This window comes from Nomascus leucogenys, chromosome 12 (assembly GCF_006542625.1).
Source record: "Nomascus leucogenys isolate Asia chromosome 12, Asia_NLE_v1, whole genome shotgun sequence".
NCBI lineage: Eukaryota > Metazoa > Chordata > Mammalia > Primates > Hylobatidae > Nomascus > Nomascus leucogenys.
This window is the reverse complement of record NC_044392.1, coordinates 88,512,771-88,531,969: the sequence shown is the minus strand read 5'-3', so window position 1 is coordinate 88,531,969 and position 19,199 is coordinate 88,512,771. Positions and strand designations below refer to the sequence as shown.

General features: G+C 36.1%; 1 protein-coding gene across 1 annotated transcript in view; it reads right to left on the bottom strand.

The window, feature by feature from the left end:
* COL24A1 (collagen type XXIV alpha 1 chain) overlaps window positions 1-19,199 on the bottom strand; it is a 400,658-nt gene that overhangs the window by 11,340 nt on the left and 370,119 nt on the right. The window contains exons 55-58 of the mRNA XM_030823656.1: window positions 15,192-15,227; window positions 15,057-15,083; window positions 5,182-5,247; window positions 4,402-4,570 (exon numbers count right to left, since the gene is read on the bottom strand). Coding sequence (XP_030679516.1) covers window positions 4,402-4,570; window positions 5,182-5,247; window positions 15,057-15,083; window positions 15,192-15,227 — 298 coding nt within the window. The remainder of the gene's footprint in view (window positions 1-4,401; window positions 4,571-5,181; window positions 5,248-15,056; window positions 15,084-15,191; window positions 15,228-19,199) is intronic.

The window sequence follows — 19,199 nt, the reverse complement described above, 5'->3', positions numbered from 1 at the left end:
AGATAGTTAACTATCTTATACCTATTCATATGTTCTTATTCTCAACTGATAACCTTCCAATTTCAATGAGACAACTGAAGGAATCTGAAGAAAATTTATGTAACTTATATAAACTCCCACTATCATATCTACCCCACATGTCTCTGCTTGTACAAATATATTCTACCTTCTCTCTCTCTCTCTTTTTTTGAAATAGGAATTTCTCTCTCGCTCTGTTGCCCAGGCTGGAGTGCAGTGGCATGATCTTGGCTCACTGCAACCTCCAACCCCTGCAAGGCTCAGGAGATCCTCCCACCTTAGCCTCCTGGGTAGCTGGGACCACAGGAATATTCCACCATGGCTGGCTAATTTTTGTATTTTTAGTAGAGATGAAGTTTCACCATGTTGGCCTGGCTGGTCTCAAACTGATCCGAAAAAAATGTTGGCCTCAAGTGATCTGTCCACCTCGGTCTCCCAAAGTGCTGGGATTACAGGCGTGAGCCATTGCACCTGGCCTGCCTTCTCTCTTATTGTAGTGAATAAACTGTGTTCCTATAGAAGACTTACCTTAAGGCCGGGCATGGTGGCTCATGCCTGTAATCCCAGCACTCTGGGAGGCTGAGGCAGGCAGATCACGAGGTCAGCAGTTTGAGACCCGCCTGGCCAAGACGGTGAAACCCTGTCTCTTCTAAAAATATGAAAAAAAAAAAAAAAAATTCGCCGGGCATGGTGGTGGGCACCTGTAATCCCAGCTACTTGGGAGGCTGAGGCAGAAGAATCGCTTGAACCTGGAAGGCAGAGGTTGCAGTGAGCTGAGATCGAGCCACTGTACTCCAGCCTAGGCACAGGGATGAAACTCTGCCTCAAAAAAAAAAAAAAAAAAAAAAAAAAAGAAAAGAAAAGGAAAGAAAGAAAGAAGAAGACTTATCTTGTTCATTATACTTGCAGATTTACATTCTACTTATTTTCTTCTCTCTTTTGAGTCTGCTTTCATTGTCTGCTGTTTCTACTAGTTCTTATTCATGGTGTTGTATCAATTTGTGTGTTTGGTTGTCGTTGATTGTGTGCTGGGCACTGCATTTTTAAAATTATTTGTGGAAACAGTTTGAGTTCTAGGATAATGTTATCTTTTATAGAAGATTTTTGTTTGTTTCTGATGGTATGTGGGGGTTCCAGCAGTTTGGAACCATTTTAATACAAATTCAAAGTTTGGGATTTTCTGAGCTATCCAGATGATGTGAAGCAAAGCTACAGTCTGTATGAATGTTCGTTTTCTTCCAGTTTATCTTTACTACTAGAACGCAGGCCTTTGAAAGCCTAAGTCCTCACCTTTGGTGGGCCACAGATTCTAACTTTTGACCCCTACCTCCTGAAGCCACCAAGCTTCTCAACATACTGGGGGCAAAAGTAGCTCCAAATGTTGGGTTCACTTTCTGCTGTCTCCTTTAAAGTCTCAGCCTGAAGGTTCATTGCTGTTTGTTATTTATTTTATGCTTTTAACTTAAAAAATTAACTTAGCCAGGTAATATGAATTACGTGCTTCATTACTGGGAATGAAAAGTTCCTAGCATTATCCTTTTCTCTTAAAATCTGATAAGGTTTTAACTACTACCATTCCTCTAAACTGATCTTGATGAAGGTCCTCAATGATGTCTGCATTGCTAAATTCAGTAGTCTTTCTCAGTCTGTGCTTTACTTAACACGGACCCAGTTAATCCCTTCCCTACCTCCCTCCTCCTCTGGCAAACATTTTCTTTGCTTGATTTTCAGGACACCACATCTAGTTTTCCTCTTATCTCAGTGATAGCTGCTTCTTAGTTTTGTTTGCTAGTTCGCCCTCACCTTCCTGATCTTTAAACATTAGAGAACCCTAGGATCCAGTTTTTAGACCTCATTTCTTTTTTTTCTTTTTTGAGATGGAGTCTCACTCTGTGGCCAGGCTGGAGTGCAGTGGTGTGATCTCAGCTCACTGCAGCCTCGGCCTCCCGGGTCAAGTGATTCTCCTGCCTCAGCCTCCTGAGTAGCTGGGACTACAGGTGCGTGCCACCACACCTGGCTAATTTTTCTGTATTTTTAGTAGAGATGGGGTTTCACCCTGTTAGCCAGGATGGTCTCAATCTCTTGACCTCATGATCTGCCCACCTCGGCCTCCCAAAGTGCTGGGATTACAGGCATGAGCCACTGCGCCAGGCCTAGACCTCATTTCTTCCTTTACTTACTATCTATGTAGTCTTAAGCAGTCTCAAGGCATTAAATACCAATTAAATGTAAATGATTTCATAATTTTTACCCTTACTTAGGACCTCCTTCTTGACCTTGAACTTGAGTAGTCAACTACCTACTTGACATTCTTACTTGAATGTCTAAGAGACATCTCAAAGTAAATATATCCAAAATTTTACTCCTGATCTTTTCTCCAAAACTGCATCTCCTGTTAACAACATCTGACCCTTTTATAGAAAAAAAAAAACCCTTAGAGTCATCCTTTACCATTCTAGTTCTCTCATAGCCCACATCCAATCTATCAACAAAAACTGCTGGCTCTACCTTAACCCATTTATTCCTGAGGTAGTAATTTTTTTGAATTTTTGCAATCAGACCTTGGTGATGACCTTAAGCAGTAGGATATAAATAACTCCCACATGCTTAGCGTTCCAATAATGGAACGCTAAGCATAAAGCATATTCATGAATCTAACGATTTTTTACCACTCCCCCTGCAACCAACTCTAGTCCAACCAACCATCATCTCTCCTGGATTATGTCATATCCTTCTCAGTGGTTTCCCTACCTCTACCCCTGTCTTCCTCATTATATTTGCAACATATTAGCTAGAGTAATATTTTTAAAATCTGAGCCAAATTATGTCACTTCTTTGCTCAGCAATTTCCAATGGCTTCCCATCTTATTAACAGTACAAGCTAGAGACTTCTGAGTAGTCTAGAGGGTCTTGTATAATCTGACTTTTTGATATCTTTCTAATTTAATTTCTTATCATTCTCCCCCATATGCACTCTCTTCCATTCATACTGGCTTTCTTGCTAATTCTAAAACATGCTAGGTATACTCAAAGACTCAGGGCTTTTGCATTTATTCTTTGTGCCTGGAAAGCTCTTTCTCTAGATTTCTTGTGGCTTGCTCTCTTACCTCCTTCTGATATCACCCAAGTGTCACATTCTCATAGATACCTTATCTGATCATTCTATTTAAAAATTGTATCTTGTGCTCCACGTCCTATCAAATCTCCCTTCCCTGCTGTTTTGTTTTTCCTTATAGCACTTATGATATCCTAGTGATGAAAGTATTTGGGGGGTGTAAAGATTTTTTGAACACTGCACAGTCCACACCATTTAGCTATTTCTCTTATGAGGAAGGTAGACTTTGAATTACATTTCATACCAATTTTGTATGTCTTACAACATCTTTGTTCCTTTTAATTCTACAGAATTACATTTTTATGCCCTCAAATATGGGAAAGAATCAACCTGAGAATTATTATAGGCAACTACAATTGTAAGTATTATTTTAGTTTTTATATTAATCTAGGGCAGAAAATATCTCTAGAAGTTAAGTGTTTTATTAATATAAACAAAATGAATGTTTTCTTTGAAGTTCTAGAATGGAAGCAGATGTTTTGGACGTGTGTATGTGCGTGTTTGTGTGTGTGTGAGTGCATGTATGTGAGACGTGTATGTACAAACAAAATTAAAATGACCACAGAATAACGTAACATAGCTTTTTCAAATCAGCATTTTTCATATCAGCACTTTTCAAATCATACATTTTTTTTTCAAACATGTCATTGTGCTAAAACTAGAGTTTGTAGCAGACAGGGTTTCCCCTTTTTAACTGATGGCTTACTCCTCTTGATTTAAAACCTTTCCTTGATTGTTCTAATCTAAATTCATTTTTGCACCTCTGGCTAATGAAATTGGGGCATCTGTGTTGAGATGAGACACTTCCAAGAATGACAAACTGCTCCCATCTTCATGGTCATCAATTCTAGAAGGGAACATTTAAATTCCATTTTGTATTAAAAAAAAAACTAGACTTTTAGGGAGTATGGCAAAGGAGATTCTATAATATATTTATTTTTGTTGTTAACTTTGGTAGTCCTGACTTACCAAGTTCTGATGGGTGCTACTGTCTGTTAATGCAAAGGTCAGGCCTACCTATCTTAATTTTTAATATGAATATGCTGTATTCCAAGTACAAAATGTAAGCAAATGATATAGGTAGGGGTGGATGACATCAGCAGCATGTCTCCCTCATAGAGAATTTTATTCTTGATGACATTAAAATGGCTTCTGCCAGGGTTTTATCAAACTAACTATGATTTGGAGTGAACACATTACAAATCTCAAACACACTGAAATGATGAAATGAAATTTGATATCAGAGTTTGAGGTAACCAAGAACTTACCATCTGATACTTTTTGTTCACAGTTAAGTAAATCTTTGCAGATTCGTGCTGGGTTATCTCGTGTGCCAAGAGGATTCTTGATGCTGTGCAATAAATTGCTAAGGTAGTTCAGGGTTTTGAGTATCTCTTCACTGTGGTCAATTAAAGTCACTTCAGTATTCTGGTAGCTCTGCCAAGTCATCATAAGAATTATATAAGCAAAAAACTCCTGAGGACCAACATGGGCCAAGGCAGGAGAAGAATGTGTTTCCATTATGTGTAGTAAGTTGGGAGTAGAATGTAAAGAACAGTTTATATTTAAGCATAGGCATATGTGTAAGCTTTAATAACCTTAATCTTTTAAAGAGGTTAAATTCACATTTGCAAGTTTAGTTTTCAAGCTAACATAAGAATTGCTATGTCTACTGTATTATGTTTTTTAAATTACACATTGAATCATTAGAGTTTAAATAAAATAAATGAGTAGTGATAATATATGTATCTCATTTTAAGAAACATGGCTAACCTCATTTAACTACTTTCTTGGATAGTACCAAATTCCTTACAAATAACAGTATTACATTTTTGATTTAAATGTTTTCCTTACAAAACATCCTACGCATATATTTCTGTTTAATTATACCAAAATCACTTACTTTGTTCCCGAGAATCGTTTCACATTGTCAATCTGTTTTAAATACAATCTTTGAAATAATGTCACATTTTGGCCTCCAAAAATTTTCTCTGTTTAATTGGTATATTGAGAGACAGTGCCAATATAAAGAAAACCAGATATATTACCTCCATCTGTAGGGCGGTATTTGATTCAATCAAGGCTTGAATAGCAGCATTGATATCCATTTGCTTCTGTGTAAAACAAAACCGTTTGAGATTAGCAATAAGATCAACACTGAGTGCCCTAAAGTAAAGGCTGTAAATTCTGAAAGGACTGCTATTAAAGTATACCAGACTTATTATCTGAAGGGGTTCTGTAACTCTATGGTTAGACAGATTTTGCAAATATTGCCTGGCTATCTGAAAGGACAATATGCCACCTTCATCCAAATCTCAAAGGTCTCCTAATTAAAATAGGACCAGAGTCTAGAGTCCTCAAATGAAAAACTATTTGTTTCTGTGGCCTGAAAACACACACACAAAGTTCCTCAAATGGAAGAGAATAAAATATGATCCTTTCAGTTAACAAATTGTAAAGTGAAGAATAAATAACTGTAGTAATTTTTAACAGTTACATTCTTGGAAGGAATAGAATAAAATACTACTGTCCTGAGGTAGTCACCACATTAATTTAATCTGATACTTCTGCGGTTTTAAAAATAATTTCTGAAGTTGGAAAATGTACGATGAGTCCCAAAAGAAATAATACAGAACGAAATCAATCTCCTCTTGCATTTAATAAAATATATTTTTAGAAAAAGACCGAGCATAACCATCAGTAAAAGCCTTTTTTTTGTAATTCTTTAAAAAAAATTATCTTAGAACAATGAAGCATGAGTTGGGAGAAGGTTCTGGGAAATGGCATCTGTGTAAGTGAAACAAGCAATTTAATTTCTTTCAGTCATTGTACTGTGAAGACATCTTTTTACCTGAAGGCTGCATAATAGAAACTGTTTTCAACAGATCTCTCATAGCTCATGGTTGGTAGTTTGAAAAACTATTTAAAATGATGGAATAATCAATAAAATGTACTCTCCCTTGCTTAAGCACGTGTTTTTCATATTGGAAAATAATTGACTCATTCTGCATATATACACTGCCAAACACTGTGATATATATTGAGGATAAAATGGTAAACAAAAAAGAAACTTGCCCTTATGGAACTTAAATTTAGAGAGGAGATAGGCAATAATTAAATCATCTCAAAAATCATAATTACCAATTGAGATACATGCTATGAAAGAAAAGTGCACGAAACTATGAGAGAAATTAGAGAAATTAATCAAATCTGGAAAATGTAAGAGGTTGGAAGGAATAGGTCAGGGAAGGCTTCCCTGAGGTAGTAAAATTTCAACTGATATCCAAAGAATAAATAAGAATTGTTAGGAGAAGGGGTGAGAGAGCTTTCCAGGCAGAAGCAGCAACCTGGCACAAAGGCCATGAGACAGAAGGAGCATGGACTATTCAAGTAGCAAAGAGGGTAAACCTAAAATATTATCTGCAGATTAAATAATTATGACCATCTTGCTTGTGTGAATGAGCAGATTTTGGATATGGGTCACACAAAAATATTGGCACTAAATATGGGAAACTGAATTAAGTGCTAAACCATAGCCACCTTTATGTTGTTCACTTGGTCCCCTGCCGGTGATTAAGGGTTTTAATTAGAAAACCTAGCATAGTGGTTCTCAAACTCTTCACAATCAGAATCCTGTTGCACTTTTAATAAAGGATTCCTTTATTATTAGAGGACTTACAAATTTTTTGTTTATGTGAATTATAACTTTTTTTTTTTTAATTTGAGATGGAGTCTCGCTCTGTCACCTAGGCTGAAATGCAGTGGCACGATCTCGGCTCACTGCAACCTCCACTTCCCAGGTTCAAGTGATTCTCCTGCCTCTCAGCCTCCAAGTAGCTGTGACTACAGGCGTGTGCCAACACACTCAGCTAATTTTTGTATTTTTGGTAGAGATGGAGTTTCACCATGTTGGCCAGGCTGGTCTCAAACTCCTGACCTCAGGTGATCCGCCTCGGCCTCCCAAAGTGCTGGGATTACAGGTATGAGCCACCGTGCCCAGCCAACTTTTGATATCGACTATAGTAGAAACCAAAATAAATTTTAAAACTATTCATGTGTCAATTGCTTTAAAATATCAACAAACCCATTATATGTTAATATAAATATTTTTATAAAAATTAACTATATTTTCCAAAACAAAAAAATTAATGAGAAGGGTGACCCAGTTTTACACTTCTGTGCATTTCTGTAATGTCTGGATTAATAGATTACAGCTAAATTCTCATATTTGTTTTTGCATTCAATTGGTTGTGAAGAAAATCTAGCCTAATAGAAATATGTAGTAGGAAAAAAGAAAAGTATTTAAGTCGTGTTTTTCAAATAATTATGGATTTTCTTCTTTCACATTACACCTTATACCAAAACTTGATAAGTGGTAGTTTCTTAAATGTTAGTTTCTATGGGAAAACTGAACCCACCTCAATGAACGTTTTGTACTTTTATACTAAAATCTATTGGTCTGTTTTATACTTTCATAGATCTTTTGCTTATACATGATTTTATTAACATAATATATTGATCATTCTGAAAATACTGATTTATGGAATTATGCAGATCTTCCAAATACAGATACAACTCATTACTTAATGTCAAAAATTACATTTGTTAACATCATCAGGAAAACATAATGTTACTTATCAGGAAAACATAAGTACTGGGAATCTGTCAAATTCTCAGTGATAAATACATGTTTTCCCTAATTCTTATTTTTGCTTGAGAGCTTGAAATTTATCACTGGCATCAAATTCTGTCAGTTGTTTTCCTTGAAATGGCAGGCTAACTTCATTCATTTTCAAGAAAATATCTGTGAACTACTCATGTCTTAATAATGCTGGTAGTCTGTCAATAAAAAATGGTACTCTATGATAAAACTGGCTAGTTGAGTTTGCAACTGAAATAGCTGCACAGTGCTTTTGAAGCAATCACCACAGTGTGTACTATATGTACTTATATGTTCTTCCATTTCATCATATGAAATATTAAAAATATATTTAAAGAAGATAAGAAATCTAGGAGACAGCAAAAGTGGTGGAATAATAGCCTTCCAGAATTCTTTCTTAGGCAAGTTAAAAAATGAAATAAAACCATGTCTTTAGAACTAAAGGACAGTATGAGAAAGATGTCTTACTAAGTAGAGAACATAATAAAAGCACATAAATTAAAGAAAAAAGAACCAAATAGAAATTCTGAAGTTAAAAAGTACAATAGCTGAAATAAAAATTTACTAGATAGGCTCTACAGTAGATTTCCATGGGCAGAAGTAAGCACCAGTTAACTTGAAGACAGGTTTATTGAGATTATCCTGTTTGAGGAGTGGAAAAAAATAATGAAGAAAAATGAACAGAGACTTAAGAGATCTGTAGGACACTGTCAAGCTTGCCAACATATGCATGATGAGAGTCTCAGAAGGGAAGGAGAGAGAAAAAGGGACACAAAGAATATATAAAGAGATAATGGCTGAAAACATCACAAATCTGATGCAAAAATATTAACCTACACATCCAAGAAGTTCCACAAACTTTCCCAGACACATCATAATCAGACTATCTAATGCTATAGACAAAGAGAGAATTCTGAAAGCAGAGAGGAAGCTCATCATGTCCAAGAGATCTTCAACCAGATTAACAGCTAATTGCCCATAAAAACCCATAAAGGTGAGCAGGCAGTAGGATAATATATTCAGGGTGCTACAAGAAAAGACTTTCAGCCAAGAATTCTATTTCCAGTAAAACTCTCCTTTAAAAATGAAGGAATATTAATATATTCCCAGTTAAATAAAAACGGAGACAATTTATCACTAACATACCTTCCCTAGAAAAATATTATAGGGAGTCATTCAGGCCTAAATTAAAGGATACTAGGCAGAAACTTGAATCCACCTGAAGAAATAAAGAGCAGTAGTAGAAGTTACAATATAGTAAATATAACATATAGTATAGACCCCAAGTAGCCAAAATAATTTTGAAAAAAGAAGTTGTTAGAGGCATCATGTTTCCTGATTTCAAAGCTTACTATAAAGCTGCTGTAATCAAAACAGTTGGTACTGTCATAAAGACAGACATAAAGACCAATGAAATATAATAGAGAGTCCAGAAATAAACCTTCTCATTTATGATCAAATTATTTTCAACAAGAGTGCTAAGACCATTCAATGAAGAAAGGACAGTCTTTTCAACAAACAGTGCTGGAAAAATGGAATATCCACATGGGATAGAATGAAGTTAGACCATTAACTTACATCAAGTACAAAAAAACTTACATCATGAGTTATATCATGAACTCAAAATGAATCAAAGACTTGAACATAAGAGGTAAAACTATAAAATTATTAGAAGCAAATAGGAAAAGCTTGATAACATTTGATTTTGCAATGATTTCTTGGAATGATACCAAGAGCACAGTCAACAAGAGAAGAAAGTAGATAAATTAGACTATATCAGAAAAAAAAAAACTTCTGTGCATCAAAGGACACTATAAAGAGAGTGAAAAGGCAACTCAAGGGACAGAAAAAAATAACTGCAAATTGTCTCTCTGGTAAAGGATTAATATCTAGAATATTTAAAGAGCTTCTACAACTTACTAACAACCAAAAAAAAAAAAAAAAAAAAGCAACCCAATTCAAAAAATGGCCAAATACTTGAATAGACATTTCTCTAAAGAAGAGGCTGGGCACAGTGGCTCACGCCTGTAATCCCAGTACTTTGGGAGGCCGAGGTGGGCAGATCACTTGAGGTCGGGAGTTCGAGACCAGCCTGGCCAACATGGGGAAACCCCAGCTCTACTGAAAATACAAAATTAGCCAGGCGTGGTGGAGGGCACCTGTAATCACAGCTACTCGGGAGGCTGAGGCAGGAGAATCACTTGAACCTGGGAGGCAGAGGTTGCAGTGAGCCGAGATCGCACCACTGCACTCCAGCTTGGGCAACACAGCAAGAATCTGTCTCAAAAAAAAAAAAAAAATACAAATGTCTAATAAACACACGAAAATATGCTCAACACCACAAATCCTTAGGAAAATGCATGTGAAATACATTGAGATACCGCACAATGAGATACCGCTTCACAACCATTAGGATGGCTGTTATAGAAAAAATAAACCAGAAAATAACAAGTGTTGGTGAGGATGTGGAGAAACTGGAACCTTGTGCACTGCTGGTGGTAATGTGAAGTGTGTGGCAGCTATGGAAAACAGTATGGCAGTTTCTCAAAAATTAGACACAGAATTACTACATGATACAACAGTTTCATTTCTAGGTATATACCCAAATGAATTGAAAGTGAAGACTCCAACAGATATTTGTACAGCAATGTTTATAGCAGCATTATTCATAATAGCCAAAAGGTAGAAGCAACATAAGTGTACATTTGGATAAACAAAATCTGGTATATGTATTAAATGGACTATTATTCGGCTTTGAAAAGAAATAAAATTCTAATATACGCTTACAACAGAGATGAACCCTGAAGATACTACGTTAAGTGAAATAAGCCAGTCACAAAAAGACAAATATTGTATGACTTAACTTATATGAGGTACCTAGAGTAGTCAAATTCATAGAGACAGAAAGTAGAACGGCGGTTGCTGGGGCTGGGGAAAGGGAGGAATTGAGAGTTATTACTTAATGGGTACAGAGTTTCAGTTTTGGAAGACAAAAAAAGTTCTAGGCATGGATAGTAATGGTTGCACAACTATGTGAATGTACTTAATACCACTGAACTCTACACTTAAAAATAGTTAAAATGGCAAAATTTTGTAATGTATATCTTGCCAATATTAAAAATAACAAGTAAATATGCTCATTATCCCTTAGACCAAACTATCCTACTTCTGGCAATTTGTCCCCTAGATATTCTACAAAATGATATGTATATGGACAGGACATTTGTACTATGTGTAATTTAAAAAACTGAAAAAAAATGCTCACCAACAGAGGGCAAGATGAATAAATCACAGGATATTCTTAATTGGCATCACTATGATTTTCTGTGTGTGGCAGTAAATAATACAATGACTATTAGTAGATTAGTAGTGTAGAGTTTGATGCTTTAGTCATGCTAAGGTACCAGCAATTTTAAACACCATCAGTGCAGGCGACAACTCAATAAAAAGGCATTTTTTTCCCAACAGGTATTAGAAAGAAAAGAAATCTCATAACATTTGGCCACTTAAAAATTTTCTTAACAATCTCCATATTCCTAGAATCCCCAAGGTATTCACAAAGCCTAGCTCATGACTGGCACATAGTAGTCAACCAATTTGTTGAATTTATTGACTTTTTCCCCACAGGCAGACTTTAAGAAAGGCAGGGTCAGAGAAATTGTATTAAGAGGATTTGCCTGGGAAGTCATTCAGTCACATCTAAGTGCCCACATCGAAGCATAAATCTCTCATTAGGTGCAGTGAGGGGATCAAAAAAGGAAAAATAACTTCTTCCAGGCACTCTAGTTAGAGAGAACATATTCTTACATGGAAATCACTCAATATTTACAAAAACATGCATGTAAAATAGAAAACAGAGAATAAAGATTGATTATATGTTGTGACTAGTGAGTGTGAAATAATGAGGGGAATTAGACAGCAGGATTCATTATACTTTGGGAGAATGTAATCTTCATAATTCTCTCCAAATCATTTGAGTGAAGAGCAGATCTAGTCTAGGCACCTCAGTTTTTTGAAGAGAAGTGTTATTTTTTCATATATCTGCAGTTTCAAGATCACTAGATGGTGAAAATGCTGACCAAATAGGAACTCATTTCGGGTCACACCCCTCTTCATGAAGGAAGTTTTTGCTGATTCCAGGGAACCAGAATATAATAGCAGCTGCCACTTCTTAATTCACCAATCCAGGTTCTACAGATGACCCATTAATTGGAATACATCAGTTGGGAATTCTTTCTCTCATTTAATGATTTTTAATGATTGTTATTTCCATCATATACACCAAACACAGACACATATAGACACTCTGTTCTTCCCTTTATTCTACTAATCATTTCTGGTTAACTTTGACATCATATTGTATACTTCTGTGTTCATTTCTAAATACCTTACCATACACACTGAGGTCTGGTCATTACCCTATCCTCACATTCAAATTCACCATCAATACATATTCCTTTTCCTGAAATATTTCCTTTTAGCTATTCCACTTTAGAGAACTGAGCAAGTTACTTTAGTTTCATAGGTCTTATAAATATGTGGCTGGACTGGATTAGAAGTTTTCATACTTATCTTGACCCACAGTAAGAAATACATTTTTACATCATGACAAAATTCACACAAACATACATATATTTAACCTTAAAAAGTTCTGTAAAACCATATTTATTCTTACTGATGATGATGTACTGATTTTTTTTAAATTGAGGTAAAATTTATATAACATAAAATTCACTATTTTAGTCACTTAAAAATATACAATTCAGTTGTCTTTAGTAGATTCACAATGTTGTTCAACCACTACCATGACCGAATTTCAGAGCATTTTTATCACCCAAAAAGAAACTCCGTATCTATTAAGCAGTCCTTCCCCATATTTTTTTCTGTTCTATTTCATTTGCTCTAAAAATAATCCTGAATGAGACTCACTAAATTGGTCTTATGATCCACTGGCCAATGAATCCCAACTCAAAGTCTGAAATAACTGCTCAATAATTACTGAGAGGACCTCTAGTTCTGAGTCTATTCTTTTATAGACATTGTTTCTCTCCAAGTGAAATCTAGTTTAGAAGATTCCCACTAAAATTTCCTGGGATGTCGCCATTTTTTTGCATTCATGCAAGCATGCACTCAACATTTATTAAAAGCTTAAATGGAAGGAGAATTTAAAAAGTAGTCTCTATCTTCAGAGGGTTCACAATATAATAGAAAAGACAAACATGAAAATAAATGAGTATGAACAAAGAAGGGGAAGTGATCAGTTCTATCTTGTAGTGTGATGAGGGAATGGAATTAATAAAAGTTTCATGGAGGCTGACTTTAGAAAGAATGTGTAGGTGTCTTATTGTCATTTAGACGTCTGCTCTAGAAATCTTATCCTCAATGTTATTTTCCTACAATGGACTCTGCAAGTTCCAGAAAAACAGCACTATATATGGAAATCTGTTTCCATATTGGCCAAGAAGGAATACAGAAAGGAGGAAAAGGGAGAAAAGAAGGAAACAAAGAAACTAGCATTTATTGAGTAGTTATAATGTATTCAACACATATATTTTCTTACTTAATCTTCCTGATTAATTTCTCAAAGTATATACATATTTTAATCCACATTTTGCTCTGAGCAAAAACCTCTCATGTCTTACTCTATTTTGGCTGTGTGGGAACACATATATTTTCCAAGTGAGACAGAGATATGTGTCACACAGTTTGGCACTTAAATGTGAAAATTTTCACTAAACATTTCTTTAATTTGCCAATGACGTATGATCCTTTCGAACTTGAACTTGTTCTTTCTTGAGAAGGGAGCTATGATATATCCAAGTCATTATAATTTGGGAAGGCAATTAATGAGGGTACTTGTAATCCATGCACTGTGGGGATCCAGGAGGAAAGGAAGAATAAACAAGTGGAAAGTGATTTGAAGACTTGGAGAAAGACATTTTTTTGTTTGTTTTGTTTTGTTTTTGTTTTTTTGAGACAGATTCTTGCTCTGCCAGGCTGGAGTGCAGTGGCATGATCTCGGCTCACTGCAACCTCTGCCTCCTGGGCTCAGGTGATTCTCCTGCCTCAGCCTCCTGAGTAGCTGAGATTACAGGCATGTGCCACCATGCCTGGGGTTTTGCCGTGTTGGCCAGGCTGGTCTCAAACTCCTGACCTCAGGTAATACACCCACTTCGGCCTCCCAAAGTGCTGGGATTACAGGTACAAGCCACCATGCCCGGCCGAAAGACATTCTTATTGATGTTCACATAGGGAGAGTTTCCCTCCACATTAGTCAGAAGGCCAGAAAAGGGAAGTGATTTTTTAAAATCACAGATAAATGGGTCTCTTGTTTTCAAGGGGATAGTCTTCCTTGTGGCACTCTGCTTGGAAGTTATTCCTTGTCCCAATGAAAAGCTGAGGGAAATGAAGAGGTCCTGATCTGCTGAGAGTAGACCACAGGAAACCACCACCTAGAACTAGCAGAGATCTAAATGACATCAGAGCAGCATGTGAAATTAGGAGGCTTAAATGGCACAGGACTGACCATTGTTTGGGATGGTGTAGCCAACAGTAGATCCACGTTAGGCAGAAAATGTGACCAAGGACCACTGTATTTGGCCAGGAGGCTGGAGGAGTGGGGTGTGGGTGAGGTTGCTGATGGAGAGAGACCTTTCATAGGGAGCAGGAAGACAAAAAGACTGCAGAATATGAGAGTGGGTACAAAGCATAAGGAAAATCAAGCTCAGAATATCAGAAGGCATGAGAATAGCAGAAGCAACATAAACATTGCCTCAGAGATAAGGGTAGCAAGTTTTGGGTCATAGTAGTTAGATAATAAGCAAACCTAAGAGAAGTCTGATGGCTTCCAGAGTTACCAGCAACTGAGAAAGATTCATGTAAATGAAAGAAGTGAATAACTCTGGCTGTCAAAAAGGGAACATTTAAAAAGGGAGAGTGAAGATGTAGAATTAGGAAGGAATGGAGATACTTAGTTTTTCAAGTGCTTATTATGTATTATACAATGTGCTGCGTGCTTTACTTCTTACTCAATACTTGAAACCACCCAAGAAAGCAGGAGATACCATCTCCATTTTATAAATAGAAGTCTGAGGCTTGGATTTCATGTTTGTGTAGCTGGGCCAGCCCTGTATCAGGTTAGCAAAAAAGAACAGAGGTATGCAAAAGGGATACCTTTTAATAGAGAGTTAACAGAAGAAGATTTAAAAAGTTAATATGACATACTAAGATAAAACAAAACAAAATCAAACCAAGCAAACTTACTCTTGGGCCTGGTGCTCCAGGTGGACCCTAGAACACAGCAAATTAAAAAAAATACACATTTATTTAGTAGACATCTTAAACCAGGCAAACATATAAGCATCAATGGTAAACAGATATAAATGAAAACCAACTCACTGGAGGCCCTGGTTGACCTCTCGGTCCTTGAAGACCCTGGAAGAAATGGAGACAAACACAAGACATATATATTATACTTTTGGTTGGGTATAAGCAAGAGAACTAATATTCAACCTCTGTCATCGCCGTTCGTGCCAGGCAAGTCATACAATTTAAAATTGTTTTAGTATTCTAAAGTTATATGCTCTGGTACTTAGCAATCATCCATATTCATAAACAAGCTAGATATTTATTTTCCTGTTTATTGATATTATTAGAAACTGAATTTACTCATTTTAATAAAATATTATAAATGTAACATTTTAAAATGTTAGTATTGTCTAAAGATGTTTTTCCTGTTATTTCTAACTACCATCCACCTAATCATCAAATATAGAAACTTCAGTGTTCTTAGACATCTTAATTTCGTTCATCTGTCTATAAACTGGTTACCAACTCCTGTTGAGCTCACCTGAAAATCTCTCCAAAATAATACTTCTCCATTTTTATTGATAATTAAATGAAGGAATGATGTTAAAATTAATTAGTATTAATTTAGAAATTAGAAAAGTTAAAAGGTATATAGCAAAATGTCAAAAGTTATGTTGACATTTTTCAAAGCGAAGCGATAGTAATTACTGTTAAAAATGCTCAAAGGCCCTGTATATCTGTTCAAAAGTAACTTAGATGTTCGGCTAAATGTTAAGACTATATTGAGTCTACTCCAATTATGGTTAAAAGATGGCAAAGCAACACTTATCTTCAGCTAAGTTTTGGATAATGTTGACATCATGCTTGACTTAGAATGAAGCATCTTGTATTGCCAAAGCTGTTAATCCTAAATATACTGTGATAGCTAGAACAAACAATACACAGTAACTTGAAAAGAGTAGAGTACTCCAACACTGTGCCTGCTAGACATGTCTTAGTTTATCTGGTTTATGATTACAAGTTTAAGCAGAGAATGCACAAAACTTGTACATAATTAAATGAATGAATGATGTTAAAATTAATACCAGTTAATTTTAATACTAGTTAATACTAGTTAAAATTAATACTAGTTAATACTAGTTAATTTTAACATCATCCATTCATTTAATTATCAACCAATGCATATATCTCAGAAGCTGCATGGTAGGTGACAGAAATGTCACATTGGAGATAGCCTTTTAAATATACATAAGCTCAAAGTGAAATTGGTTATGTCCGCTTCTCCATTTTGGATCAACAATGTAAAAATAATAAACAGTTGTGATAGTCCATTCCACTTAGCAAGTTTTTGACATTTGGAAAATATCACTGATGGTTCAGTACAAAATACATATCTTACCTTTGACTTCAAAAGAGGAATTTATCATAGAAAAATAAGAAACAATTTCTACTGCTGATTTTATAAAGTTCATTTCAGCTTATTATCCAGAACAAGTCAGATCACAAATATAATCAAACAAAATACTTCAAACCCACCAGCATAGGGCAGGGCAACCCCAATGTACCCACATAGAATAGGGAAAGTAGCCAAGTTAAAAAAATATGATACCAACAATATAACATTTTATTAGTTCTTTTTTATTACTCTAGCTAATACACCATTAAGGTGAAGTGATTCACTGTCTAGTCTATATAAAGCTGTTTATAGGCCAGGCACGGTGGCTCACACCTGTAATTCTAGTACTTTGGGAGGTCAAGGCCAGTGGATTGCTTGAGCTCAGGAGTTTGAGACCAGCCTGGGCAACATAGTGAAACCCCATCTCTACTAATATACAAAAAAATTAGCTGGGTACGGTGGTGCGCTCCTGTAGTCCTAGCTACTTGGGAGGCTGAGGCATGAGAATTGCTTGAACCCGGGAGGCAGAGGTTGCAGCGAACCGAGATCATGCCACTGCACTCCAGCCTCGGTGACAGAGTGAGACTCTGTCTCAAAAAATAAAATTAAATAAGTAAAGTAGTTTATAACAACACTATGATTGTCTCTGTTAATTTTCTTTTAGTTTCTTTCTTTCTTTTTTTTTTTTTTTTGAGACGTAGTCTCCCTCTGTTTCTCAGGCTGGGGTGCAGTGGTGCGATCTCGGCTCACTGCAATCTCCACCTCCCAGGTTCAAGTGATTCTCCTGCCTCAGCCTTCCGAGTAGCTGGGACTACAGGCGTGCGCCACCACTCCTGGCTAATTTTTTTGTATTTTTAGTAGACATGGGGTTTCACCACGTTGGCCAGGCTGGTCTCAAACTCCTGGCCTCAAATGATCCACCTGCGTTGGCCTCCCAAAGTGCTGGGATTACAGGCATGAGCCACTGTGCCTGGCCATCTATGTTAATTTTCTAAAGGGGAACCAAATTACTCTGAATGGTTATGGTGGTTATTTGGCTATAGTAAAAACACTGCCTATGAAAACAACATTCTCTTTCCACTTTATCCCAGAATACACATACTATCCTCCAAAAGTAACATATTTTATCGGTATACTTTAAAAATACGTGTAAGTGCATATCCTTAAACTTGAGTATGTTAGTCTTCCTTTTTGTAAATTCTTTTATTTCATTTCCTAATGTCATTTCCTTTATGTCATTTTCCTTATGTAAATGCAATCTTGATTTAGCTTCATGGTCTTTATTTTGGGCTGGCTCAGTTGCAGAGAGCTTCCTTTTCTCATTTATAAACTGAGGAGCTTCCACTGTAGGATGTTTAGCAGCATCCCTAGCTTCTACCCACTAGATGCCACTAACATCTCATTCTTCTCCCCCAGTTGTCTCCTAGGGTGGTAGGGGGACAAATGGCTCCTGGTTGAGATTCATTGGTTTGAAAGGAGAATTTAGTAATATTAAATAAGATTAACTAGATAGTAATGTAATTAGAATGGAATGAGTGAGCATCACAAGTCATAGGGTGTGACTGCAAATAAGAACATAAACTCTTCAGTTGTCATGCGGGTGATAGCTGGGCTACTCTTGATCTAGGCGGAGGACACACACACACACACACACACACACACACACACACCATATTCCTTACCAAGACCTCCTAACCCTCTTTTTCTGAGAGGCACTATAATTTATAGAAAAACACAATCACATAGGAATTGGGAATCTGGGCTCTGGTTTTGTCTTTGTAACTTAATTTGCTATATGGTCTTAAGTGAACTGCTGTACATTTGGACCTCAGATATATAAACTGTAATATAATAGGTCTAGTGAAGATAATCTCCAAGGTTCACTTTAGAATTATGATTTTCAAGACTTTTATCAATTTTCTTCCTGATGTGTGTTTTTTAAATTTTTAAATTTTCTTTAAAGACGGGAGTCTTGCTATGCTACCCAAGCTGGCTTTGAACTCCTGGGCTCAAGCAATTCTCCTGCCTTAGCATCCCTGAGTAGCTGGCACCACAGGCATGTGCTTCTGCATGACCTACCTCATGTTTTATATCTGGATAAAGAAGGTGTACACATGCATACAGATTGGGAATTTAAAATTTAAAGTCTGTACAAATGTAATGGTAAGTGTTCTTGAATTTAAAAAGTTTGACATTTTTTAATGAATGATTTATACTATTTATGAATTTTAAAAAGAAATACATACATACATATGCTTTAAATGCTTACTGTGTTAATATTTAGGATCTATTTCCCATATCCTAGTTTTTCCTTCTAATGCAGAAACCATCCTCCTCACTTTCAAATTGGAGGCAAATAAGACAACTACTAATCAAGAACTGTGAAGACATATTAACTTAGAGATAATATTAGAGAAAATGTCAATGGGATGTTTCAATATTTTATGATTTCATTAAATAGTATATTATAAATATGAAGCAGCTAATCTAAAATTTCATGCTGAGATTGTTCTGTTTTTTTTTATTATTTCTATAGCTGTAAGTTATATGATTCAAGTTGTGACATTTTGTCAAAATTATTTTCAGGTCAGGTATAGTGACTCATGCCTGTAATTCCGGGGCTTTGGGAGGCAGAGGCCAGAAGGATCACTTGGGGCCAGGGTTCGAGGCCAGCCTGGGCAACATTGGGAGACACTGTCTCT